Below are 27,171 nucleotides of genomic sequence, written 5' to 3'. Positions count from 1 at the left end.
CTCTCCCCCTTTTGCCCCTTGTCCCTTTTTCGTCCTCTCTCCCTCTCTCGCCCTCTCTCACTTTCTCGCCAACTCTCCCTCTCTCACTATCTCTCCCTCTCTTGTCCACGCTCCCTCTCTCGCCCGCTCTCCATCTGTCTACCTTTCGCTCTCTCTTGCCCTCTCTCACCCTCTCACCATCACTCTCCCTCTCTTCCACTCTATCCCTCTCTCGCCCTCTCACCCTCTCTCGCCGTCTGTCTTTCTCTCGCCCTCTCTCCCACTTTCGCCCTCTCTCCCTCTTTCGCCCTCTCTCTCTCACCCACACTCCCTCTCTCGGTCTCTATCCATCTCTCTTTCTCTCTCGACTTTTCCGCCCTCTTTCCATCTCTCTCCCTCTCTTACCCTCTCACCCTCTCTCTCCCTCTCATCCTCTCGCCATCTCACCCTCTCTCCCTCTATCGCCCTCTTTCCCTCTATCCCTCTCTCGCCCTCTCGCCCTTTCTCGCCGTCTCGCCCTCTCTCACCCTCTCTCCCTCTTTCGTCCTCTCTCCCTCTTTTGCCCTTCCTCCCTCTCTCTCTCGTCCTCTCTCCCTTTCTCGCCCTCTCTCCCCCTTTCGCCCTCTCTCCTTCTCTCGCCATCTTGCCCTCTTTCGCCCTCTCTCGCCCTCTCAGCCTCTCTCTCCCTCTATCACCCTCTCTCCCCCTTTCTCTCGATCTCTCGCCCTCTCTCCCTCTCTCACGCTCTCTCCCCCTCTCTTTCTCTTGCTTTCTTTCCCTCTTTCGCCCGCTCGGCCTCTTGCCCTCTCACACCCTCTCTCCCTCTCTCCCCCTCTTCCTCTCTTGCCCACCCCCCTTTCTTGCCCTCTCTCCCTGTCTCACCCTCTCTCCCTCTCTTGCCCTCCCCCTGTCTCGTTCGAACTCTCTCCCTCTCTCGCCCGCTTCTCCAGCCTCTCGCTCTCTCTCTTCTCACCTTCCTCCGTTTCTCTTTGACTGAATCTCTCTCCCCCCTCCATCCCTCCCACTCTGTCTGATGCACTCTGTCTCCCTGGTTCTTCCCTTCCCCCTGAGGTGGTGAGAGAGGAAGTGTTTGCTGTGAGAGAGAGGGAGAGAAATGAGGGGAAAGAGGAGCGGAGAGGAAATGGGGAGAACTGGTTGGTGTCGTGGAGATAGATGGAGTTAAACCCAGCTCCTGAGCTCAGGGCGCAGTGCCCTCCCCTTCCCTGAGGACCAGGACTTGGGGCTGAGTCTGTCTCTCTCCAGTTCAGCTTCTCCAACACAAAGACACACAACAAGATCGGTCACTCTGCTGCTCTGCACGCTTTAATCAACATTTTTATTGTTTACAAATGGAAGTGATGGAGACAGTCAGTGGGATGGTGCCTTTTCTCACTGGCCCCTGAGTTGTGACAAACACTGAAATGTGTCCCTGTAACCCCGCTGTGGGATAAGGATGGACAAACCAGCGCTACCCTCAGTCTGTTCCCAAAGCGACAGGCTGCCTCATCGCTGAAACACTGAACTGAAATGAGAAAATCCCGGATGGATTGATTAATGAGGGAATTTGATGGATGAATGGATTTGGGTGAAGGGATATTTCAGCACATTCTTCAGCTGCTGCCTGAACTTAGTCTGGGTCACGGCATAAATCGCGGTGTTTGTGCAGCAACCGAGGAGCTGCAGCATGAAGCCCAATTCCCCCATAAAGAGATGGAGATACACAGAACTGTGCACAATCCTCCTCATCCGGTTCCATATAGAATACAGCATGAACGGTGACCTTAACAGGATGAAATTGGCCGAGATCACAAACAGTAAAATGATGGACTTTTTTCGGTTTCTCATTTCTGTGTCAGACTGAGCGTCCCCATTGGTGTGAGCGCGGAGTCTCCTGCGGGCTCTGCTGGTCACTACAATGTGTCTGACGGTGAGAACATTGAGCAGCAGAACCAGGAGAAATGGGACACACGGGGTTAGAATGTAGTGGAGGAACTCGATTGTTACCCAGACACTGGAGGATATAACAGCGAGTGTTATCTCACAAAACCAGGGGCCGTTCGCCAGCCAATACCGAGCCGTGAGCATAAAATACCAGGAAATGTCCTTTAAACAGCTCAGCACAGTCACTACTCCCAGAACCACAGCCGCCGTTTTCTCACTGCAATATTTACTTTTCAGCTTCTGGCAACAAATGGCCACAAACCGATCAAAGGTGAAAGTGACGGTGAACCAGACAGAGCAGTCAGTGGCTGCATAAAGCAGGACGGCGTGGATATTACACACTGGGACGGAGTACAGGAAATAAAACTGTTGCCGATAAACAATGGGAATGTGTCTCAGGATCAGGTCGAGGATAATGACCAGGAGATCCGCCGCTGCCATGGCCCCCAGGTAACGTCTGACACATGGAGACAATCCACAATCTTTATAAAGCAGGACGTAGATGGTCACTACGTTAATTGTGAGGAAGGAAAACAAACCCATTATCCATCATCCTGGAGGCAAAGGGACCCGTTTGATTGGGGACCCAGTGAGATTTTCAAATGTGCCCCTGTATTCAGGGATTTATTAAAATAACTGGAGCTGGAATAAAAAATGGGAAGGTGGGAATTGCTGACAAAAATGTGACATAAACCACAAGAAACCCTCCCTCCCCAAACACACAGAGACACATCCATAAGGACAAATGGTTTCTAGAACATTCCCACACACTCGATCACTCGAGAGCAGACACAGGTCACTCCTTCCCACTTCCTAATACGGAGGGTGGAAACGTTGCTGTCCTGAAGGATTCTCTCCCAGTTTCCTGAAGACAAACGGAGTTTGGGAATTCCTGTATTTTAGTCTAAATTGTGGTCGATCCTGTGTCGTGGAGAAATGTAAACGCAGGGAAAATGTATTCACCCCTTTAACTGCCTGAGGGGACTTCGGAGCAGTGTCTCCTTCTCCCTGGAACGGGATCTCTTCCCTCGGGATCTTATCGTTTGTTCAATTCACTGACGTTTGACCGTTCACAAACAATGTCAGGGACAGAACGTTCCGGGAAATGTCAGTTATAGAATGTTGGGGACGGAATTTTCCGGGGAACTCCTTGACCTGTCCATCACCTTCCCCCCATCCATCCACCCTCCTCTCTGACCTATCACCTCTCCCCCATCTCCTGATCACATTCCCAACTCCCTTCCCCCCAGTCCCAGCTCCTGCCCAGCCCCCTCCTATTTATCTCTCAGCTCCCCAGCCCACAAGCCTCATTCCTGATGAAGGGATTATGCCTGAAACATTCATTCCCCTTCTCCTCCGATGCTGCCTGACCTGCTGTGCTTTTCCAGGACCACCCTCCCAGTCAGGAAACAGTCTGACACTGTCATACTCACAGGATCAGGCCTGATGGGTAATTTAGATTAGATTAGATTACTTACAGTGTGCAAGCAGGCCCTTCAGCCCAACAAGTACACACTGACCCTCCCAGGATCAACCCACCCAGACCCATTCCCCTACATTTACCCCTTCACCCAACACTACGGACAATTTCCCATGGCCAATTCAGCTAACCTGCCCATCTTTGGACTGTGGGAGGAAACCGGACCACCCAGATGAAACCCACGCAGACACAGGGAGAATGTGCAAACTCCACACAGTCAGTCGCCCGAGGCTGGAATTGAACCCGGGTCTCTGGCGCTGTGAGGCAGCAGTGCTAACCACTGTGCCACCGTGCTCACCCATAATGTTTCATGAAGCCCCCATCACCATCCCTAGGTATATCCTGTCCCACCGGCAGAACAGACCCACCAGTGGTGGGGACTCCCTGGGATATACTCAGGGAAGGAGTTACCCTGGAATTCCCCACCATTGATTCCAGAACCCAGGAAATCTCATGGTAACAGATCATGGTCAAGGAAATCGCCTTGAGGATGGTTATCTCCTGCCCTCCCATCCCTCCTCTCGGTGATAACTCTGTTTCCCTCGATGTTGGAAACAAATCAGAGGAAGCACTGAGGGTGATAAGGACACAGACTATCCTCTGGGTGTGGGACTTCAATGTCCATCACCAGGAGTGTCCCCACAGGCTCACCGCTGACTGAGCAGGGACAGGCTTCAATACACAACAGCCAGACTGGGGGAATCATTCTCACCAAACTCCTTGTCCCAGATGGATCTGTCCCTGACAGTATCTGTAGGAGCAGCCAGCACACAGTCCTGGTGGAGGGAAAGTCTCAGCCTCATATTTGACATACTCAAGATTAGTGTGTTGCTGGAAAAGCACAGCAGGTCAGGCAGCATCCGAGGAGCAGGAAAATCACCATTTCGGGCAGCAGACCTTCACCACGAATGAGGCTGAGAGACTCCGGGATGGAGAGATAAATCATATTAGGCGTACTGCTCACTGTGTGATGTGGCTCTCCCTCCTGTGAAGTAGGACATACTTCTAAAGGGCTGAGCACATGGAAACTGGCCATCCATGAGGCACTGTGGGCTAGTAACAGCTGCAGCATCAATGGCCTTCCCTCCATCATAAAGTCAGAAGTGAGCTGTTCACTGATGGCTTCAAAATATTCAGCATCATTCACAACTACACCGACACTGAAGCAGGCTATTCAGCCCATCAAGAGTTTTACACAGGAACAGAATGAGGCTATTCGGCCATTGGAGACTGCTAACCAGCGATTGGAGCAAAAATTTTAATCTCTCATATCTGTTACACAGGACTGTGTACACTACCACAGTACATTGATCTGTACACCTGGAACTGTTACCCTCCCAGCATGGAGAGCTGTGTACACCACCTAAGTGCATTGATCTGTAATCCAGGAGCAGTTACCCTCCAAACATGTAGGACTGTGTACACCACCCCAGTGCACTGATGTGTAAACTAGGAGCAGTTACCCTCTCAGCATGTAGGACTATGTACCCCACCCCACTGAATTGATCTGTATTCCAGGAGCAGTTACCCACCCAACATGTAGGACTGTGTACGCCACCCCAGTGCATTGATCTGTAAACCAGAAGCAATTACACTCCCAGTATTTAGGACTTTTTACCCCACCACATTGCAATAATCTGTAAACCAGGAGCAGTTACCCTACCAGTGTGCAGTACTATGAACCCCAGCCCAGTAAATTGATCTGTAAACCAGGAGCAGTTACCCTCCCAGCATGTATGACTATGGACACCACCCCAGTTCATTGATCTGTAAACCAGGAACAGTTACACTCACAGCATGTAGAATTGTGTACACCACACCAGTGCATTGATCTGTAACCTAATAGCAGCTACCCTCCCAGCATGTAGAGCTGTGTACACCACCCCAGTGCATTGATCTGTAAACTAGGAGCAGTTACCCTCCCAGCATGTAGGACTGTGTACACCACCATAGTGCATTGATCTGTACACCTGAAACTGTTAACCTCCCAGCATGTAGAACTGTGTACACCACACCAGTGCATTGATCTGTAATCCAGGAGCAGTTATCCTCCAAACATGTAGAACTGTGTACAACACTCCAGTGCAATGATCTGTAAACTAGGAGCAGTTACCCTCCCTGCATGTAGGACTGTGTACCCCACCACAGTGCATTGATCTGTAATCCAGGATCAGTTACCCTCCCAGCATGTAGGACTGTGGACACCACCCCAGTGCATTCATCTGCAAACTAGGAGCAGTTACCCTCCCTGCATTAAGACCTGTGTAGCCTACCCCAGTGCAATAATCTGTAAACCAGGAGCAGTTACCCTCTCAGTATGTAGGACTACGAACCCCAGACCAGTACATTGATCTGTTAACCAGGAGCAGTTACTCTCCCAAATTGTAGGACTCTGTACCGCACCCCAGTGCATTGATCAGTAAACCAGGAGCAGTTACCATCCCAGCATGTAGGACTGTGTACCCCACCCCAGAGCATTGATCTAAAACAGGAGCAGATAATCTGCTGCCATGTGGGACTTTGTACCACAACCAAGTGCATTGATCTGTAAAGCAGGAGTGGTTACACTAGCAGCATGTTGGACTGTGTACCCCATCCCAGTGCATTGATCTGTCAACAAGGAGCAGTTACCCTCCCAGCATATATGACTGTGGACACAACCTCAGTGCATTGATCTGCAAACGAGGAGCAGTTACCCACCCAGCATGTAGGACTGTGTTCATCATCCCAGTGTATTCATCTATAAACCAGGAGCAGGTACCCTCCGAGCATGTAGAGCTGTGTACCCCACCGCAGTGCGTTGATCTGTAAACCAGGAGCAGTTAACCTCCCAGCATGTAGGACTGTGTACACCACCCCACTGCATTAATCTGTAAACCAGGAGCAGTTACCCTCCCAGCATGTAGGGCTGTGTACCCCACCCCTGTGCATTGATCTGTAAACCAGGGACATTTGTCCTCCCAGCAAGAAGGACTGTGTACATCACTCCTGTGCATTGATCTATACACCAGGATCGGTTACCCTCGCAGCATGTAAGACTGTGTACACCACCCCACTGCATTAATCTGTAAACCAGGAGCAGTTACCCTCCCAACATGTAGGGCTGTGCACCCCACCTAGTGCATTGATCTGTAAGCCAGGTACAGTTACCATCCAGGCATCCAGGATTGAGTACCACACCCCAGTGCATTGATCAGCAAACCAGAAGCAGTAACCCTGACAGCATGTAGGTCTATGTACCCCACACCGGTTCATTGATCTGTAAACCAGTAGCAGTTACCCCCATAGCATGTAGGGCTATGTACACCACCCCAGTGCATTGCTGAGTAAACCAGGAGCAGCTTCCCTCCCAGCATGTAGGACTGTGTACCCCACCCAGTGCATTGATCTGTAACGAAGGAGAAGTTACTCTCACAGCATGTAGGACTGCGTACACCACTCAAGTGCATTGATCTCGAAACCAGGAGCAGTTAACCTGCTGGCATGTAGGATTGTGTACCCAACCCAGTGCATTGATCTGTAAAGCAGGAGTGGTTACCCGAGCAGCATGTTGGACTGTGTACCCCACCCCAGTGCATTGATCTGTAAACAAGAAGCAGTTAGCCTCCCAGCTTGTAGGACTGTGTACACCACCCCAGTGCATTGATCTGTGACACAGCAGCAGCTACCCTCCCAGCATGTAGAACGGTGGAAACCACCCCAGTGCATTCATCTGCAAACGAGGAGCAGTTACCCTCACAGCAGGTCGGAATGCGTACAGCACCCCAGTGCATTGATCTGTAAACCAGGAGCAGTTACACTACCAGCATGTAGGACTGTGGACACCACCCCAGTGCATTGATCTGAAAACCAGCAGCAGTTACCGTTCCAGCATGCAGGACTGTGAACTCCACCCCAATGCATTGATCTTTAAACAAGGATCAGTTACTCGCCTAGCATGCAGGACTGTGTACCCCACACCAGTGCATTGATCTGCAAACCAGTAGCAGATACCCTCAGAGCATGTAGGACTGTTTACTCCACCCAAGTGCATTGATCCTTAAACCAGGAGCAGTTACCCTCCCGTTATGTAGGACTGTGTTCCCCACACCAGTGCATTGATCTGCAAACCAGTAGCAGATACCCTCAGAGCATGTAGGACTGTTTACTCCACCCAAGTGCATTGATCTTTAAACCAGGAGCAGTTACCCTCCCGTTATGTAGGACTGTGTTCCCCACCCAAGTGCACTGATCTGTAAACCAGGTGCAGTTACCCTCACAGCATGTGGGACTGTGTACCCCACCCCAGTGAATTGATCTGTAAACCAGGATCAGTTACCATCCCCACATGCAGGACTGTGTACACCACCCCAGAGCATTGAGCAGTAAAGCAGGAGCAGTTATCCTCCCAGCTTGTAGGACTGTGGACACCACCCCAGTGAATTGATCTGAACACCATGAACAGTTGCCCTGCCAGCATGTATGACTGTGTACCCCACGCCAGTGCATTGATCTGTAAACAAGGAGCAGTAACGCTCCAAGCATGCAGGACTGTGTACACCATCCCAGTGCATTAATCTGTAATCCAGGAGCAATTACAATTCCAGCATGTAGGACTGTGTACCCCACCTCAGTGCATTGATCTGTTAACCGGGAGCAGTTACCCACACAGCATGTAGAGATGTGTACCTCACCCCAGTGGACTGATCAGTAAACCAGGAGCAGTTACCACTCCCAGCATGTAGAACTGTGTTCACCACCACAGTGCATTGATCTGTAAACCAGCAGCAGCTACCCTCTCAACATGTAGGACTGTGTACACCAAGCCATGCATTGATCTGTAAACCAGGAGCAGTTACCTTCCCAGCATGTAGGACTGTGTCCAACTCCCCAGTGCTTTGATCTGTAAACCAGGACAAGTTACCATCCTCGCATGTAGGAAACAGTACCCCACCCCAGTGCAATGATAGGTCGACCAGGAGCAGTTACCCTATCAGCAAGTAGGACGGTGTACACCTCCTCAGTGCATTGACCTGTAAACCAGGAGCAGTTATCCCCCCAGCATGTAGTTTTGTGAACCCCACACGAGTGCATTGATCTGCAAACCAGGAGCAGTTACCCTCACAGCATGTAGAACTGTCTACATCACCCATTTGCATTGTTCTGAAAACCAGGATCAGTTACCCTCCCCACATGTAGGACAGTGTACACAACCACAGTGCACTGATCTGTAAACCAGGAGCAGTTACCCTCCCAGCATGTAGGACTGTTTACGCCACCCCATGCATTGATCTGTACACCAGGAGCAGTTACCTTCCCAGCATGTAGGACTGTGTACACCTCCCCAGTGCATTGATATATAAACCAGGACCAGTTACTATCCCAACATGTAGGAAACAGTACCCCACCCAGTGCAATGATCTGTCAACCAAGACCAGTTACCCTATCAGCATGTAGGTCTGTGTACACCTCCTCAGTGCATTGATCTGTAAACCAGGAGCAGTTACCCTCCCAGCATGTAGGATTGTGTACTCCACCACAGTGCATTTATCTGTAAACCAGGAGCACTTACCCTCCCAGCATGTAGGATTGTGTCCCCCACCCCAGTCCATTGATCTGTAAACCAGTAGCAGTTACCCTTCCAGCATGCAGGACTGTGTACTCCACCCCAGTGCATTGATCGTAAACCAGGAGCAGCTACCCTCCCAGCATGTAGGACTATTTACACCTCGCTGTGCATTGATCTCTACACCAGGATGAGTTACCCTCCCAGCTTGTAGGACTGATTACAGCACCCCAGTGCATTGATCTGTAAATTAGGCCCAGTTACCCTTCCATCATGTAGGACTGCGTACTCCACCCCAGAGCATTGATCTGTCAACCAGGCGCAGTTACGCTCTAAGCATGGAGTGCTGTGTACCCCACCCCAGTGCATTGATCTATAAACTAGGAGCAGTTACCATCCCCACGTGCAGGACTGTGTACACCACCCCAGTGCATTGAGCAGTAAACCAGGATCAGTTATCCTCCTAGCTTGTAGGACTGAATACACCACCCCAGTACGTTGATCTGTAAACCAAGAACAGTTACCCTCCCAGCATGTATGAATGTGCACCCCACCCCAGTGCATTGATCTGCAAACCAGTAGCAGATACCCTCCCAACATGTCGGACTGTTTACACCATCCCAGTGCATTGATCTGTAAACCAGGAGCGGTTAACCTCCCAACATGTAGGACTGTGTACCACACCTCAATGCATTGATCTGTAAACCAGGAGCAGTTACCCTCCCAGCAGGCAGGACTGTGGACCCACCCCAGTGCATTGATCTTTTAACCAGGAGCAGTTACCCTCCCGTTATGTAGGACTGTGTTCCCCACCCGACTGCACTGATCTGTAAACCAGGTGCAGTTACCCTCACAGCATGTGGGACTGTGTACCCCATCCCAGTGAATTGATCTGTAAACCAGGAGCAGTTACCCTCCCAGCATATATGACTGTGTACACCACCCCAATGCATTGATCTGCAAACGAGGAGCAGTTACCCTCCCAGCATGTAGGACTGTGTTCATCATCCCAGTGCATTGATCTATAAACCAGTATCAGTTACCCTCGCAGCATGTAGAGCTGTGTTCCCCACCGCAGTGCGTTGATCTGTAAACCAGGAGCAGTTAACCGCCTAGCATGTAGGGCTGTGTACCCCAGCCCTGTGCATTAATCTGTAAACCAGGGACATTTGTCCTCCCAGCAAGAAGGACTGTGTACATCACTCCTGTGCATTGATCTATAAACCAGGATCGGTTACCCTCGCAGCATGTAGGACTGTGTACACCACCCCACCGCATTAATCTGTAAACCAGGAGCAGTTACCCTCCCAACATGTAGGGCTGTGCACCCCACCTAGTGCATTGATCTGTAAGCCAGGTACAGTTACCCTCCAGGCATCCAGGATTGAGTACCACACCCCAGTGCATTGATCAGCAAACCAGAAGCAATAACCCTGACAGCATGTAGGTCTATGTACCCCACACCGGTTCATTGATCTGTAAACCAGTAGCAGTTACCCCCATAGCATGTAGGGCTATGTACACCTCCCCAGTGCATTTCTATGTAAACCAGGAGCAGCTACCCTCCCAGCATTTAGGACTGTGTACCCCACCCAGTGCATTGATCTGTAACGAAGGAGAAGTTACTCTCACAGCATGTAGGACTGCGTACACCACTCAAGTGCATTGATCTCGAAACCAGGAGCAGTTAACCTGCTGGCATGTAGGATTGTGTACCCAACCCAGTGCATTGATCTGTAAAGTAGGAGTGGTTACCCGAGCAGCATGTTGGACTGTGTTCCCCATCCCAGTGCATTGATTTGTAAACAAGAAGCAGTTACCCTCCCAGCATGTAGGACTGTGTACACCACCCCAGTGCATTGATCTGTGACACAGCAGCAGCTACCCTCCCAGCATGTAGAACGGTGGAAAACACCCCAGTGCATTCATCTGCAAACGAGGAGAAGTTACCCTCACAGCAGGTAGGAATGCGTACAGCACCCCAGTGCATTGATCTGTAAACCAGGAGCAGTTACACTACCAGCATGTAGGACTGTGGACACCACCCCAGTGCGTTGATCTGAAAACCAGCAGCAGTTCCCGTTCCAGAATGCAAGACTGTGAACTCCACCCCAATGCATTGATCTTTAAACAAGGATCAGTTACTCGCCCAGCATGCAGGCCTGTGTACCCCACCCCAGTTCATTGATCTGCAAACCAGGAGCAGTTACCCTCCCAGCATGTAGGACTGTGTACACCAAGCCAGTGCATTGATATGTAAACCAGGAGCGGTTAACCTCGCAGCATGCAGGACTGTGTACCACACCTCAGTGCATTGATCTGTAAACCAGGAGCAGTTACCCTCCCAGCATGCAGGACTGTGTACCCATCCCAGTGCATTGATCTTTAAACCAGGAGCAGTTATCTTCCTGGCTTGTAGGACTGTGTACCCACCCCAGTGCATTGACCTGCAAACCAGTAGCAGTTACCATCCCCACATGCAGGACTGTGTACACCACCCCAGTGCATTGAGCAGTAAACCAGGAGCAGTTATCCTCCTGGCTTGTAGGACTGTGGACACCACCCCAGTGCATTGATCTGAACACCAGGAACAGTTACCCTGCCAGCATGTATGACTGTGTACCCGCCGCCAGTGCATTGATCTGTAAACAAGGAGCAGTAACGCTCCAAGCATGCAGGACTGTGTACACCATCCCAGTGCATTAATCAGTAAACCAGGAGCAATTACAATTCCAGCATGTAGGACTGTGTCCCCCACCTCAGTGCATTGATCTGTTAACCGGGAGCAGTTACCCACACAGCATGTAGAGCTGTGTACCCCACCCCAGTGCACTGCTCAGTAAACCAGGAGCAGTTACCACCCCCAGCATGTAGAACTGGGTTCACCACCACAGTGCATTGATCTGTTAACCAGCAGCAGCTGCCCTCCCAACATGTAGAGCTGTGTACACCACCCCAGTGCATTGATCTGAAAACCAGTGGCAGTTACTCTTCCAGCATACAGGACTGCGTACACCACCCCAATGCATTGATCTTTAAACTAGGAGAAATTACCCGCCCAGCATGCAGGACTGTGTACACCACCCCATTGCATTGAACTTCTACCAGGAGCAGTTATCCTCCCAGCATGTAGGACTGTGAACACCAAGTCAGTGCATTGATCTGTAAACCAGGAGCGGTTAACTTCCCAACATGTAGGACTGTGTACCACACCTCAGTGCATTGATCTGTAAACCAGGAGCAGTTACCCTCCCAGCATGCAGGACTGTGGACCCACCCCAGTGCATTGATCTTTAAACCAGGAGCAGTTACCCTCCCGTCATGTAGGACTGTGTTCCCCACCCTAGTGCACTGATCTGTAAACCAGGTGCAGTTACCCTCACAGCATGTGGGACTGTGTACCCCATCCCAGTGAATCGATCTGTAAACCAGGAGCAGTTACTATCCCCACATTGAGGACTGTGACAACCACCCCAGAGCATTGAGCAGTAAAGCAGGCTCAGTTATCCTCCTGGCTTGTCGGACTGTGGACACCACCCCAGTGCATTGATCTGTACACCAGGTACAGTTACCCTGCCAGCATGTAGGGCTGCGTACACCAAGCCAGTGCATTGATCTGTAAACCAGGAGCAGTTACCCTCCCAGCATGTAGGACTGTGTACACAAAGCCAGTGCATAGATCTGTAAACCAGGAGCAGTTACCCTCCCAGCATGTAGGACTGTGTACAACAACCACAGTGCATTGATCCGTAAACCAGTAGCAGTTACCCTCCCAGCATGTAGGACTGTGTACACCACCCCAGTGCATTGAGAAGTAAACCAGGAGCAGTTATCCTCCCAGCATGTAGGACTGTGTACACACCAAGCCAGTGCATTGATCTGTAAACCAGGAGCAGTTACCCTCCCAGCATGTAGGACTGTGTACACCAAGCCAGTGCATAGATCTGTAAACCAGGAGCAGTTACCTCCCAGCATGTAGGACTGTGTACAACAACCACAGTGCATTGATCCGTAAACCAGTAGCAGTTACCCTCCCAGCATGTAGGACTGTGTACCCCACCCGAGTGCATTGAACTGTAAACCAGGAGCATTTACCCTACCAGCATGTAGGACTGTGTGCACCACCACTGTGAATTGATCTGTAAACCAGCAGCAGCTACCCTCCCAACATGTTGGACTGTGTACACCACCCCAGTGCATTGATCAATAAACCAGCAGCAGCTACCCTCCCAACATGTAGAGCTGTGTATACCATCCCAGTGCATTGCTCTGTAAAACAGTAGCAGTTATTCTTCCAGCATACAGGACTGTGTACTCCAACCCAATGCATTGATCTTTAAACAAGGAGCAGTTACCCGCCCAGCATATAGGACTGTGAACACAACCAAAGTGCATTGATCTGTAAACCAGGAGCTGTTGCACTTCCAGCATGCAGGATTGTGTACACCACCACACTGCATAGATGTGTAAACCACAAGCTGTCACCGGCCCAGCATGGAGGACTGTGTACACCACCCCAGTGCATTGATCTGTAAACCAGGAGCAGATACTCTCCCAGCATGTAGGACTGTGTGTCCCACCCCAGTGCATTGATCTGTAAACCAGGAACCGTTATCCTCTCAGCATGTGGGACTGTGCACAGCACCCCAGTGTGTCGATCAGTAAACCAGGAGCAGTTGCACTTCCAGCATGTAGGATTGTGTACCCCACCCCAGTGAAATGATCTGTAACCCAGGAGCAATTACTCTCCCAGCATGTAGGACTGTCAACACCACCACATTGCATTGATCTGTAAACCATGAGCAGTTAACCTCCCAGCATGTAGGACTGTCAACACCACCACAGTGCATTGATCTGTAAACCATGAGCAGTTACCCTCCCAGCATGTAGGACTGTCAACACCACCACATTTCATTGATCTGTATACCATGAACAGTTGCCCTCCCAGCATGTAGGACTGAGTACCCCAACCCAGGGCATTGATCAATAAACCAGCAGCAGCTACCCTCCCAACATGTAGAGCTGTGTATACCATCCCAGTGATTGATCTGAAAACCAGTAGCAGTTACTCTTCCAGCATACAGGACTGTGTACTCCACCCCAATGCATTGATCTTTAAAAACCAGTTACCCGCCCAGCATGTAGGACAGTGAACACAACCAAAGTGCATTGATCTGTAAACCAGGAGCTGTTGCACTTCCAAAATGCAGAATTGTGTACACCACCACACTGCATAGATATGTAAACCACGAGCTGTCACCGTCCCAGCATGGAGATCTGTGTACACCACCCCAGTGCATTGATCTGTAAACCAGGAGCAGATACCCTCCAAGCATGTAGGACTGTGTAAACCACCACAGTGCATTCATCTGCAAACGAAGAGCAGTTACCCTCACAGCAGGTAGGAATGTGTACAGCACCCCAGCGCTGTCATCTGTAAACCAGGAGCAGTTACACTACCAGCATGTAGGACTTTGTGCAACACCCCAGTGCATTGATCTGTAAACCAGGAGCAGTTATCCTCCCAGCATGGAGGACTGTGGACACCACCCCAGTGCATTGACCTGAAAACCAGCAGCAGTTACCGTTCCAGCATGCAGGACTGTGAACTCCACCCCAATGCATTGATCTTTAAACAAGGATCAGTTACTCGCCCAGCATGCAGGTCTGTGTACCCCATCCCAGTGCATTGATCTGCAAACCAGTAGCAGATACCCTCCCAGCATGTAGGACTGTTTACTCCACCCCAGTACATTGATCTGTAAACCAGGAGCGGATAACCTCCCAACATGTAGGACTGTGTACCCCATCCCAATGAATTGATCTGTAAACCAGGAGCAGTTACCATCCCCACATGCAGGACTGTGTACACCACCCCAGTGCATTGAGCAGTAAACCAGGAGCAGTTATCCTCCTGGCTTGTCGGACTGTGGACACCACCCCAGTGAATTGATCTGTACACCAGGAACAGTTACCCTGCCAGCATGTATGACTGTGTCCCCCACGCCACTGCATTGATCTGTAAACAAGGAGCAGTGACGCTCCAAGCATGCAAGACTGTGTACACCATCCCAGTGCATTAATCTGTAAACCAGGAGCAATTACAATTCCAGCATGTAGGACTGTGTCCCCCACCTCAGTGCATTGATCTGTTAACCGGGAGCAGTTATCCACACAGCATGTAGAGCTGTGTACCTCAGCCTAGTGCACTGATCAGTAAACCAGGAGCCTTTACCACCCCCAGCATGTCGAACTGTGTTCACCACTACAGTGCATTGATCTGTAAACAAGCAGCAGCTACCCTCCCAACATGTAGAGCTGTGTACACTACCCCAGTGCATTGATCTGACAACCAGTAGCAGTTACTCTTCCAGCATACTGGACTGTGTACTCCACCCCAATGCATTGATATTTAAACAAGGAGCAGTTACCCGCCCAGCATGCAGGACTGTGTACACCACCACACTGCATAGATCTGTAAACCACGAGCTGTCACCGACCCAGCATGGAGGACTGTGTACACCAAGCCAGTGCATTGATCTGGAAACCAGGAGCAGTTACCATCCCCACATGCAGGACTGTGTACACCATCCCAGTGCATTAATCTGTAAACCAGGAGCAATTACAATTCCAGCATGTAGGACTGTGTCCCTCACCTCAGTGCATTGATCTGTTAACCGGGAGCAGTTACCCACACAGCATGTAGAGCTGTGTACCCCACCCCAGTGCACTGCTCAGTAAACCAGGAGCAGTTACCACCCCCAGCATGTAGAACTGTGTTCACCACCACAGTGCATTGATCTGTAAACCAGTGGCAGTTACTCTTCCAGCATACAGGACTGTGTACGCCACCCCAATGCATTGATCTTTAAACAAGGAGCATTTACCGGCCCAGCATGCAGGAGTGTGTACACCACCACACTGCATAGATCTGTAAACCACGAGCTGTCACCGTCTCAGCATGTAGGACTGTGTACACCACCCCATTGCATTGATTTGTAAACCAGGAGCAGTTATCCTCCCAGCATGTAGGACTGTGTATACCAAGCCAGTGCATTGACCTGTAAACCAGGAGCAGTTACCCTCCCAGCATGTAGGACTATGTACACAAAGCCAGTACATAGATCGGCAAACCAGGAGCAGTTACCCTCCCAGCATGTAGGACTGTGTACACCAAGCCAGTGCATTGACCTGTAAACCAGTAGCAGTTATCCCCCCAGCATGAAGTTTTGTGAACCCCACACGAGTGCATTGATCTGCAAACCAGGAGCAGTTACCCTCACAGCATGTAGAACTGTGTCCACCACCCCTTTGCATTGTTCTGAAAACAAGGAGCAGTTACCCTCCCCACATGTAGGACTGTCAACACCACCACAGTGCATTGATCTGTAAACCATGAGCAGTTACCCTCCCAGCATGTAGGACTGTCAACACCACCACATTTCATTGATCTGTATACCATGAACAGTTGCCCTCCCAGCATGTAGGACTGAGTACCCCAACCCAGGGCATTGATCAATAAACCAGCAGCAGCTACCCTCCCAACATGTAGAGCTGTGTATACCATCCCAGTGATTGATCTGAAAACCAGTAGCAGTTACTCTTCCAGCATACAGGACTGTGTACTCCACCCCAATGCATTGATCTTTAAAAACCAGTTACCCGCCCAGCATGTAGGACAGTGAACACAACCAAAGTGCATTGATCTGTAAACCAGGAGCTGTTGCACTTCCAAAATGCAGAATTGTGTACACCACCACACTGCATAGATATGTAAACCACGAGCTGTCACCGTCCCAGCATGGAGATCTGTGTACACCACCCCAGTGCATTGATCTGTAAACCAGGAGCAGATACCCTCCAAGCATGTAGGACTGTGTAAACCACCACAGTGCATTCATCTGCAAACGAAGAGCAGTTACCCTCACAGCAGGTAGGAATGTGTACAGCACCCCAGCGCTGTCATCTGTAAACCAGGAGCAGTTACACTACCAGCATGTAGGACTTTGTGCAACACCCCAGTGCATTGATCTGTAAACCAGGAGCAGTTATCCTCCCAGCATGGAGGACTGTGGACACCACCCCAGTGCATTGACCTGAAAACCAGCAGCAGTTACCGTTCCAGCATGCAGGACTGTGAACTCCACCCCAATGCATTGATCTTTAAACAAGGATCAGTTACTCGCCCAGCATGCAGGTCTGTGTACCCCATCCCAGTGCATTGATCTGCAAACCAGTAGCAGATACCCTCCCAGCATGTAGGACTGTTTACTCCACCCCAGTACATTGATCTGTAAACCAGGAGCGGATAACCTCCCAACATGTAGGACTGTGTACCCCATCCCAATGAATTGATCTGTAAACCAGGAGCAGTTACCATCCCCACATGCAGGACTGTGTACACCACCCCAGTGCATTGAGCAGTAAACCAGGAGCAGTTATCCTCCTGGCTTGTCGGACTGTGGACACCACCCCAGTGAATTGATCTGTACACCAGGAACAGTTACCCTGCCAGCATGTATGACTGTGTCCCCCACGCCACTGCATTGATCTGTAAACAAGGAGCAGTGACGCTCCAAGCATGCAAGACTGTGTACACCATCCCAGTGCATTAATCTGTAAACCAGGAGCAATTACAATTCCAGCATGTAGGACTGTGTCCCCCACCTCAGTGCATTGATCTGTTAACCGGGAGCAGTTAGCCACACAGCATGTAGAGCTGTGTACCTCAGCCTAGTGCACTGATCAGTAAACCAGGAGCCTTTACCACCCCCAGCATGTCGAACTGTGTTCACCACTACAGTGCATTGATCTGTAAACAAGCAGCAGCTACCCTCCCAACATGTAGAGCTGTGTACACTACCCCAGTGCATTGATCTGACAACCAGTAGCAGTTACTCTTCCAGCATACTGGACTGTGTACTCCACCCCAATGCATTGATATTTAAACAAGGAGCAGTTACCCGCCCAGCATGCAGGACTGTGTACACCACCACACTGCATAGATCTGTAAACCACGAGCTGTCACCGACCCAGCATGGAGGACTGTGTACACCAAGCCAGTGCATTGATCTGGAAACCAGGAGCAGTTACCATCCCCACATGCAGGACTGTGTACACCATCCCAGTGCATTAATCTGTAAACCAGGAGCAATTACAATTCCAGCATGTAGGACTGTGTCCCTCACCTCAGTGCATTGATCTGTTAACCGGGAGCAGTTACCCACACAGCATGTAGAGCTGTGTACCCCACCCCAGTGCACTGCTCAGTAAACCAGGAGCAGTTACCACCCCCAGCATGTAGAACTGTGTTCACCACCACAGTGCATTGATCTGTAAACCAGTGGCAGTTACTCTTCCAGCATACAGGACTGTGTACGCCACCCCAATGCATTGATCTTTAAACAAGGAGCATTTACCGGCCCAGCATGCAGGAGTGTGTACACCACCACACTGCATAGATCTGTAAACCACGAGCTGTCACCGTCTCAGCATGTAGGACTGTGTACACCACCCCATTGCATTGATTTGTAAACCAGGAGCAGTTATCCTCCCAGCATGTAGGACTGTGTATACCAAGCCAGTGCATTGACCTGTAAACCAGGAGCAGTTACCCTCCCAGCATGTAGGACTATGTACACAAAGCCAGTACATAGATCGGCAAACCAGGAGCAGTTACCCTCCCAGCATGTAGGACTGTGTACACCAAGCCAGTGCATTGACCTGTAAACCAGTAGCAGTTATCCCCCCAGCATGAAGTTTTGTGAACCCCACACGAGTGCATTGATCTGCAAACCAGGAGCAGTTACCCTCACAGCATGTAGAACTGTGTCCACCACCCCTTTGCATTGTTCTGAAAACAAGGAGCAGTTACCCTCCCCACATGTAGGACAGTGTACACAACCACAGTGCATTGATCTGTAAACCAGTAGCAGTTACCCTCCCAGCATGTAGGACTGTGTACCCCACCCCGTGCATTGATCTGTAAACCAGGAACATTTACCCTACCAGCATGTTGGACTGTGTACACCACCCCAGTGCACTGATCTGTAAGCCAGGACCAGATACCATCCCAGCATGTTGGACTGTGTACACCACCCGAGTGCATTGATCTGAAAACCAGCAGCAGTTACCCTCCCAGCATGTAGGACTGTGTACACCACCCCAGTGCATTGATCTGTAAACCAGGAGCAGTTGCCCTCCCTGCATGCAGGACTGTGTACCCACCCCAGCGCATTGATCTTTAAACCAGGAGCAGTTACCCTCCCGTTATATAGGACTGTGTACCCCACTACAGTGCATTGATCTGTAACCCAGCAGCAGCTACCCTCCCAGCATTTAGAGCTGTGTACACCTCCCCAGTACATTGATCTGTAAAGCACGAGCAGTTACCGTCCCAGCATATAGGACGGTCAACATCAACCCCAGTGCATTGATCCGTAAACCAGGAACCGTTATCCTCTCAGCATGTAGGACTGTGTACATCACCCCAGTGTGTCGATCAGTAAACCAGGAGCAGTTGCACTTCCAGCATGTAGGACTGTGTACCCCATCCCAGTGAAATGATCTGTAAACCAGGAGCAATTACCCTCCCAGCATGTAGGACTGTCAATACCCCCACATTGCATTGATCTGTAAACCATGAGCAGTTACCCTCCAAGCATGTAGGACTGTCAACACCACCACATTGCATTGATCTGTAAACCATGAGCAGTTACCCTTCCAGCATGTAGGACTGTCAACACCACCACAGTGCATTGATCTGTAAACCAGGAGCCCTTACCCTCCCAGCATGCAGGATTGTGTACACCACCACAGTCCATTGATCTATAAACCAGGAGCAGTTACACTCCGAGCATCTAGTATTGTGTACCCTACCCCCGTCCATTGTTCTGTAAACCAGGAGCAGTTACTCGCCCAGTATGCAGGACTGTGTACACCACCCCAGTGCATTGATCTGCAAACCAGTAGCAGATACCCTCCCAGCATGTAGGACTGTTTACTCCATCCCAGTGCATTGAGCTGCAAACCAGGAGCAGTTACCCTCCCGTTATGTAGGACTGTGTACCCCACCCCAGTGCACTGATCTGTATACCAGGTGCAGTTACCCTCCCAGCATGTCGGACTGTGTACACCTCCCCAGTGCATTGATCTGTAAACCACGTGCAGTTACCGTCCCAGCATGTAGGACTGTCTACACCATTCCCAGTGCATTAACCTGTAAACTAGGAGCAGTTAAACTCCCAGCACATAGGACTGTGTACACTAACCCCGTGCATTGATCTGTAAACCAGGGGCAGATACTCTCCCAGCATGTAGGACTGTGTGCCCCACCCCAGTGCATTGATCTGTAAACCAGTAGCCGTTACCCTCTCAGCATGTAGGACTGTGTACAGCACCCCAGTGTGTCGATCAGTAAACCAGGAGCAGTTACACTTCCAGCATGTAGGACTGTGTACCCCATCCCAGTGCAATGATCTGTAACCCAGGAGCAATTACCCTCACAGCATGTAGGGCTTTCAACACCACCACAGTGCATTGATCTGTAAACCAGGAGCAGTTACCCTCACAGCATGTAGGATTGTGTACACCACCCCACTGCATTGATCTGTAAACCATGAGCACTTACCCTCCCAGCATGTAGGACTGTGTACCCCATCCAAGTGCATTGATCTGTAAACCAGGATCAGTTACTCTCTCAGCATGTAGGACTGATTACAGCATCCCAGTGCATTGATCTATTAACTAAGAGCAGTTACCCTTCCAGCATGTAGGACTGCGTACTCCACCCCAGTGCATTGATCTGTCAACCAGGAGCAGTTTTGCTCTAAGCATGGAGGACTGTGTACCCGACCCCAGTGCAAAGATCTGTGTACAGGGAGCAGTTACCCTCCCAGCATGTAGAACAGTGTACCTCACCCCAGTGCATTGATCTGTCAACCAGGAGCAGTTATGCTCTAAGCATGGAAGACTGTGTACCCCTCCCAGTGCAAAGTTCTGTATACAGGGAGCAGTTACCCTCCCAGCATGCAGGACTGTGTACCCCACCCCTGTGAATTGATCTGTAAACCAGGAGCAGTTACCATCCCCACATGCAGGACTGTGTACACCACCTCAGTGCATTGAGCAGTAAACCAGGATCAGTTATCCTCCTAGCTTGTAGGACTGTATACACCACCCGAGTACGTTGATCTGTAAACGAGGAACAGTTGCCCTCCAGCATGTATGACTGTGAACCCCACCTCAGTGCATTGATCTGCAAACCAGTAGCAGATACCCTCCCAGCATGTAGGACTGTGTATCCCACCCCGGTGCATTGATCTGTTAACCAGGAGCAGTTACTCCACCCAGCATGTTGGACTGTGTACCCCACCCCAGGGCAATGATCTGTAAACCTGGAGCAGTTACTCCCCCCAGTATGTTGTTCTGTGTACCCCACCCCAGTGCAGGACTGTGTACACCACCCCAGTGCATTGAGCAGTAAACCAGGATCAGTTATCTTCCTAGCTTGTCGGACTGTGGACACCACCCCAGTACGTATATCTGTAAACGAGGAACAGTTACCCTCCCAGCATGTATGACTGTGTACCCCACCCCAGTGCATTGATCTGTTAACTAGGAGCAGTTACCCACCCAGCATGTTGGACTGTGTACCCCACCCCAGGGCAATGATCTGTAAACCTGGAGCAGTTACTGCCCCCAGTATGTTGTTCTGTGTACCCCACCCCAGTGAGATGAACTGTAACCCAGGAACAGTTACCCTCCCAGCATGTCGCACTTTATGCACCGCCCCAGTGCATTGATCTGTAAACCAGGAGCAGTTACCCTCCCAGCATGTAGGACTGTGTACCCCACCCCAGTGCATTGATCTGTAAACTAGGAGCAGTGACTCCACCCAGCATGTAGGACTGCGTACCCCACCCCAGGGCATTGATCTGTAAACCAGGATCAGTTTCCCACCCAGAATGTAGGACTGTGTACACATCCCCAGTTCATTGACCTGTAAACCACAAGCAGTTACCCTCCCAGCATGTCGGACTGTGTACAAAACCACAGGGCATTGATCTGAAAACCAGGAGCCGTTACCCTCCCAGCATGTCGGTCTGCATACACTACCCCAGTGCAATGATCTGTAAACCAGGAACAGTTACCCTCCCAGCATGTCGTACTGTGTACACCACCCCAGTGCATTGATCTGTAAACCAGGAGCAGTTAACCTCCCAGCATATAGGACTGTGTACACCACCCCAGTGTATTGATCTGAAAATCAGGAGCAGTTACCCTCCCAGCATGTAGGCTTGTGTTACCACCCCAGTGCATTGATCTGTAAACCAGCACCAGTAACCCTCCCAACATGTAGGACTGTGTACCGCACCCCAGTGCATTGATCTGTAAACCAGGAGACGTTCCCCCCGCAGCATATAGGACTGTGTACACCATCCCAGGGCATTGATCTGTAAACCAGGAGCAGTTACCCTCCCAGCATGTAGGACTGTGTACACCACCCCACTGCATTGAACTGCAAACCAGGATTCAGTTATTCCACCCAGCATGTAGGACTGTGAACACCACCCCAGCGCATTCGTCTGTAAACCAGGAGCAGTTAGCTCCCACATGTAGGACTGTGTACTCTACCCTAGTGCATTAATCTGTAAACTAGGATCAGTTACCCTCACAGCATGTAGGGCTGTGTACACCACTCCAGTGCATTGATCTGTAAACCAGGAGCAGTTACTCCCCCCAGCATGTAGGACTGTGTACCCCACCCCATTGCATTGAACTGTAAACCAGGAGCAGTTACTCCACCTAGCATGTAGGACTGTGTACCCCACCCCAGGGTATTGATCTCTAAACCAGGAGCCGTTACTCCCTCCTGCATGTAGGACTGTGTACACCACCCCAGTGCATTGATCTGAAAACCAGCAGCAGTTACCCTCCCAGCCTATAGGTCTGCTTACACTACCCCATTGCAATGATCTGTAAACCATAAACAGTTACCCTCCAAGCATGTAGGACTGTTTACAACTCCCCAGTGCATTGATCTGTAAACAAGGAGCAGCTACCCTCCCAGCATATAGATCTGCATATACTACCCCAGTGCATTGATGTGAAAATCAGGAGCAGTTACCCTCCCAGCATATAGGACTTTTTCAAATCCCCAGTGCATTGATCTGTAAACGAGGAACAGTTACCCTCCCAGCGTGTAGGACTGTGTCCACCTCCCCAGTGCATTGATCTGTAAACTACGAGCAGTTACCCTCACAACATGTCGGTCTGTGTACACCACCCCCGTGCATTGATCTGAAAACCAGGAACAGTTACACTCCCAGCATGTAGAACTGTGTACAACACCGCAGTGCATTGATCTTAAAACCAGCAGGAGTTACCCTCCCAGCATGTCGGTCTGCATATATAACCCCAGTGCATTGATCTGAAAACCAGGAGCAGTTACCCTCCCAGCATGTATGACTGTGTAGAAATACGCAGTGCATTGATCTGAAAATCAGGAGCAGTTACCCTCCCAGCATGTAGGACCGTGTACCCCATCCCAGTGCATTGATCTGTAAACCAGGAGCAGTTACCCTCCCAGCATGTAGAATTGTGTTACCACCCCAGTGCATTGATCTGTAAACCAGGAGCCGTTCCTCCTGCAGCATATAGGACATTGAACACCACCCCAGGGCATTGAATCTGTAAACCAGGAGCAATTACCCTCCCAGCATGCAGGACTGTGTGCACCACCCCTGTGCATTGATCTGCTAACCAGGGGCAGTTACACCCTCCCTGCATGTGGGACTGTGTACCCCTCCCCAGTCCATTGATCTGTAAACGAGGAGCAGTTATCCTCCCAGCATGTAGGACTGTGTACACCACCCCAGTGTATTGATCTGTAAACCTGGAGCAGTTACCCACCCAGAAAGTAGGACTGTGTACACCACCCCAGTGCATTGATCTGTAAACCAGGAGCAGTTACTCCCCCCAGGATATAGGACTGTGTACCCTACCCCATTGCATTGACCTTTAAACCAGGAGCAGTTACGCCCCCCAGCATGTAGGACAGTATCCCCACCCCACTGCATTGATCTGTAACCTAGGGGCAGTTACCCTCCCAGCATGTAGGACTGTGTACACCACCAAAGTGCATTGATCTGTAAACAAGGAGCAGTTCCCCACCAAGAATGTAGGACTGTGTACCCTAACCCATTGCATTGATCTGCAAACCAGGTGCAGTTATCCACCAGTATGTAGGACTGTGTACCCCACCCCAGTGCATTGATCTGTAAACTAGGAGCAGTTACCCTCCCAGCGTGTAGGACTGTGTGCACCACCCCAGTGCATTGAGCTTTAACCCAGCAGCAGCTACCCTCCCAGCATGTAGGACTGTGTACACCACCCCAGTGCATTGATCTGTAAACTAGGAGCAGTCATCGTCCCTGCCTATAGGACTATGTACTCCACCACAATGTATTGCTTTGTAAGCCAGGAGCAGTTACCCTCCCAGCATGTAGGACTGTGTACACCACCCCAGTGCATTTATCTGTTAGCCAGGATCTGTTACCCTCCCAGCATGTAGGACTGTGTACGTTCCCCAGTGCATTGCTCGGTAACACTGTGTTAAATCACAGCTCCCACCCATTTACATCTCCATATCTGCATTGTGCCCTGACAAGGGGGTGCTGTGTTGTGGACATCACTGTCACAGAGCGAGATGCCGGTGGAATCAGTTTAAATATCGTCACATTTTAGGGATTTGTGAAATAGACAGAGATGGGGGATATTAAGAGACAGTGTCATGGAAGGATGTGTTCCTAGTTTTCAGAATGCTGAAGAGTAGACACTTCGATAGTATTCTGTAACATGAGCCAGTCTTCCCGGAAAAGATGGGAAAATGGGATATTTGAGCATTTGTTCTACAGCTTTGTAAATGGGAGTTGTTTCAACAGAATCGATGTCTCACTGGGCTGAATCAAACAAAAATCTGTCTCAGTGACATTTTCCTTTAGTCTGACAGAAGGATTATCTGTACGAGGCTGAGCTAGTTTCCTGGTGCTATCGTATCAAACTCACCTCATTAACGACCCACCCCACCCCATGGTGTCCCTCTCATTCAATACCAGCCCAATTCTCCCACCCATCATGGCGGGAGGTACTCACCATTGCCCGGATTTCCCTGGATATTCATTTTTCCCTGACACTGGTGCCATCTTTAAAAGGCCAATGGGTACACCGTTGCGCTTTCTCAGTTAGGAGCTGCCCTGCAAAGTTTACCCTGAGCATGGGAGATAAGGGGCAATTACACTGCAGTTTGTCGATAGGGGTACGGAGGTCCTGGTGGATGTGCTAGTACAAAGGGGGACCATTCTCTTCCTAGAGGAGGCCACACCACCAGACCCAACGAGCATGGTCTGAGCTCCTCACCCAGCTCAGTGCAGTATCTGCGGTCTGAAGAAATGTCCAGCAATGCAGGACAAATATCAATAACCTTCTCCGCTCTGTCAGGATAAGGTCACCGTATTCTCTCTGCTCGCTCACCCTCACTGTATAACAGGTAAAGCACCTTCCCACCCCGCCGTGCTCTCTCTCTCTCTCCCTCTCTCTTCCTTCCTCCCTCCCTCCACTTTACCCCCACCCCCCACATTAATAACATTGCATGGATACAACACTGTGGACTGACTCCCTCCGGACCCCTCACCATTTTCCCCGTCCCCTTCACCTACTCCAGCACTAACAGCAGGGCCATCCACTCCCACCCTCCCTCCCTTTCTCCCATTCCAGGAGAAATAGCCTGGAATAGGACAGAATGGGCCAAGCCGAGTTGTGGAGTGCCCGATATCCGTTCCCTCCCCCCCTTCCCCCCCCCCCCCCCCCATGTGGGAAGGACCCTGGTACGAGCCGGAGAGGACAGGGACGCCTCGTGTGGAGACTCTGAAACATCCATGTCCCACTGACCGAGTAAGGAGCAATGTTCACTGAAGGGCAATTCTCACTTTAAACCCACTGGCAGCTCCGTATCCCCCCGATACAACTTAGAAGCCGTGGCCCTGATGCCATCTCCATTTTGTGTCGATCTGGTAGAAATGGAATCCCCACGGTCTCGGTGGGCAGGAGGGTGGGCTCACAACACATCGTCACCACCACCTCCCAGGAAGGGAGCATGGAGACTCCCTCCTACACCTCCCCCTGTAAACAGCTCAGATACGGAAACTAATCTGTAATAGTTACTGCTCTCCCCACCTGTCCTGATATCTTCAACAATCTGTGCGCATATACACCCTTTATAACGGTACGGCCTGTATTAAACTGCCTTTCAATGTCATTCCTACCGCAGTACATCACGTCACACTGCGCTGCATTGATCCCCATCTGCCTTACAACTGAACACGACATCAACGTGTCAATGTCCTGTTGGAGTTCCACACTGTCCTCCATAGACTTTACAATTCTTCCAGGTTCGGTGCCATCTACAAACATTGAGATTGTCATAGCATCACAGTCCCCATGAAACAACTGAAATCCTGCCCCACACACACATAAGTGTGAGCAAGTGAAATACTGCTATATTCCCACGGACAGAGTCGAATAATGACATGCTGTCAATGGAGCAACAAAAATCCTGACACATACGAGACAGAGTCGATGAAATATTGACAAACCACAGAGCAAGAGAAATCCGGATAGACTCCATGCTGCCTGAATTGCTGTGTTCTTCCAGCACCACTGATCCAGAATCCACTTATCTATATTCATCAGGGTATAATGTGATGAAGTTGAAAGTGTGTACTGTACCTTTAAGCGAGGGAGAATGCTGGTCTGAACTGACAGCTTACAAGCACCTGTGGTATGAGAGGCTGGCAGACCCAGAAACAGTATATTGCTGTAGAGCTGGAGTCGGGTAATAAGCAGTTAAGAGAAAAAGGGTCCCAGAGTTGTGAATTTTTGATGTAAATTTTTTTCAGAGTGAAAAAATAAATTGATGTTTTTATTTAGAATTTGGGAGTTCTCTGTCGCTCACATTTTAACAGTTTACGAGGCAAATTGAGCATTTCTTTATGTTTCATTTAAGTTACCAGGTGAGCTTCACGCCGTGTCCGACCAATTCCTGTCAGTGTTTGTGTGTGTCTCTGTGTGGGGCAGGTCTGGCAGTCTCTGTGGTGCTTAAAATGATGCAATGCCACCCTCTGCTGGCCTCCACACGCCACTGCACAGGCATTGGCACAGGGTAAAA

At 50.4% G+C, this 27,171-nt stretch overlaps 1 protein-coding gene across 1 annotated transcript in view; it reads right to left on the bottom strand.

Moving 5' to 3' along the window:
- Positions 1-1,530: 1,530 nt before the first annotated feature.
- Positions 1,531-27,171, bottom strand: part of LOC148139506 (putative G protein-coupled receptor 139) — a 95,029-nt gene continuing 69,388 nt past the window's right edge. Inside the window, exon 3 of the mRNA XM_087980956.1 lies at positions 1,531-2,429. Coding sequence (XP_087837082.1) covers positions 1,531-2,429 — 899 coding nt within the window. The remainder of the gene's footprint in view (positions 2,430-27,171) is intronic.

Source organism: Chiloscyllium plagiosum, unplaced genomic scaffold, assembly GCF_037043375.1.
Source record: "Chiloscyllium plagiosum isolate Xiang-an unplaced genomic scaffold, Cpla_swu_hap1 HiC_scaffold_38, whole genome shotgun sequence".
Lineage (NCBI taxonomy): Eukaryota > Metazoa > Chordata > Chondrichthyes > Orectolobiformes > Hemiscylliidae > Chiloscyllium > Chiloscyllium plagiosum.
This window is presented reverse-complemented; position numbering and strand designations above follow the sequence as displayed.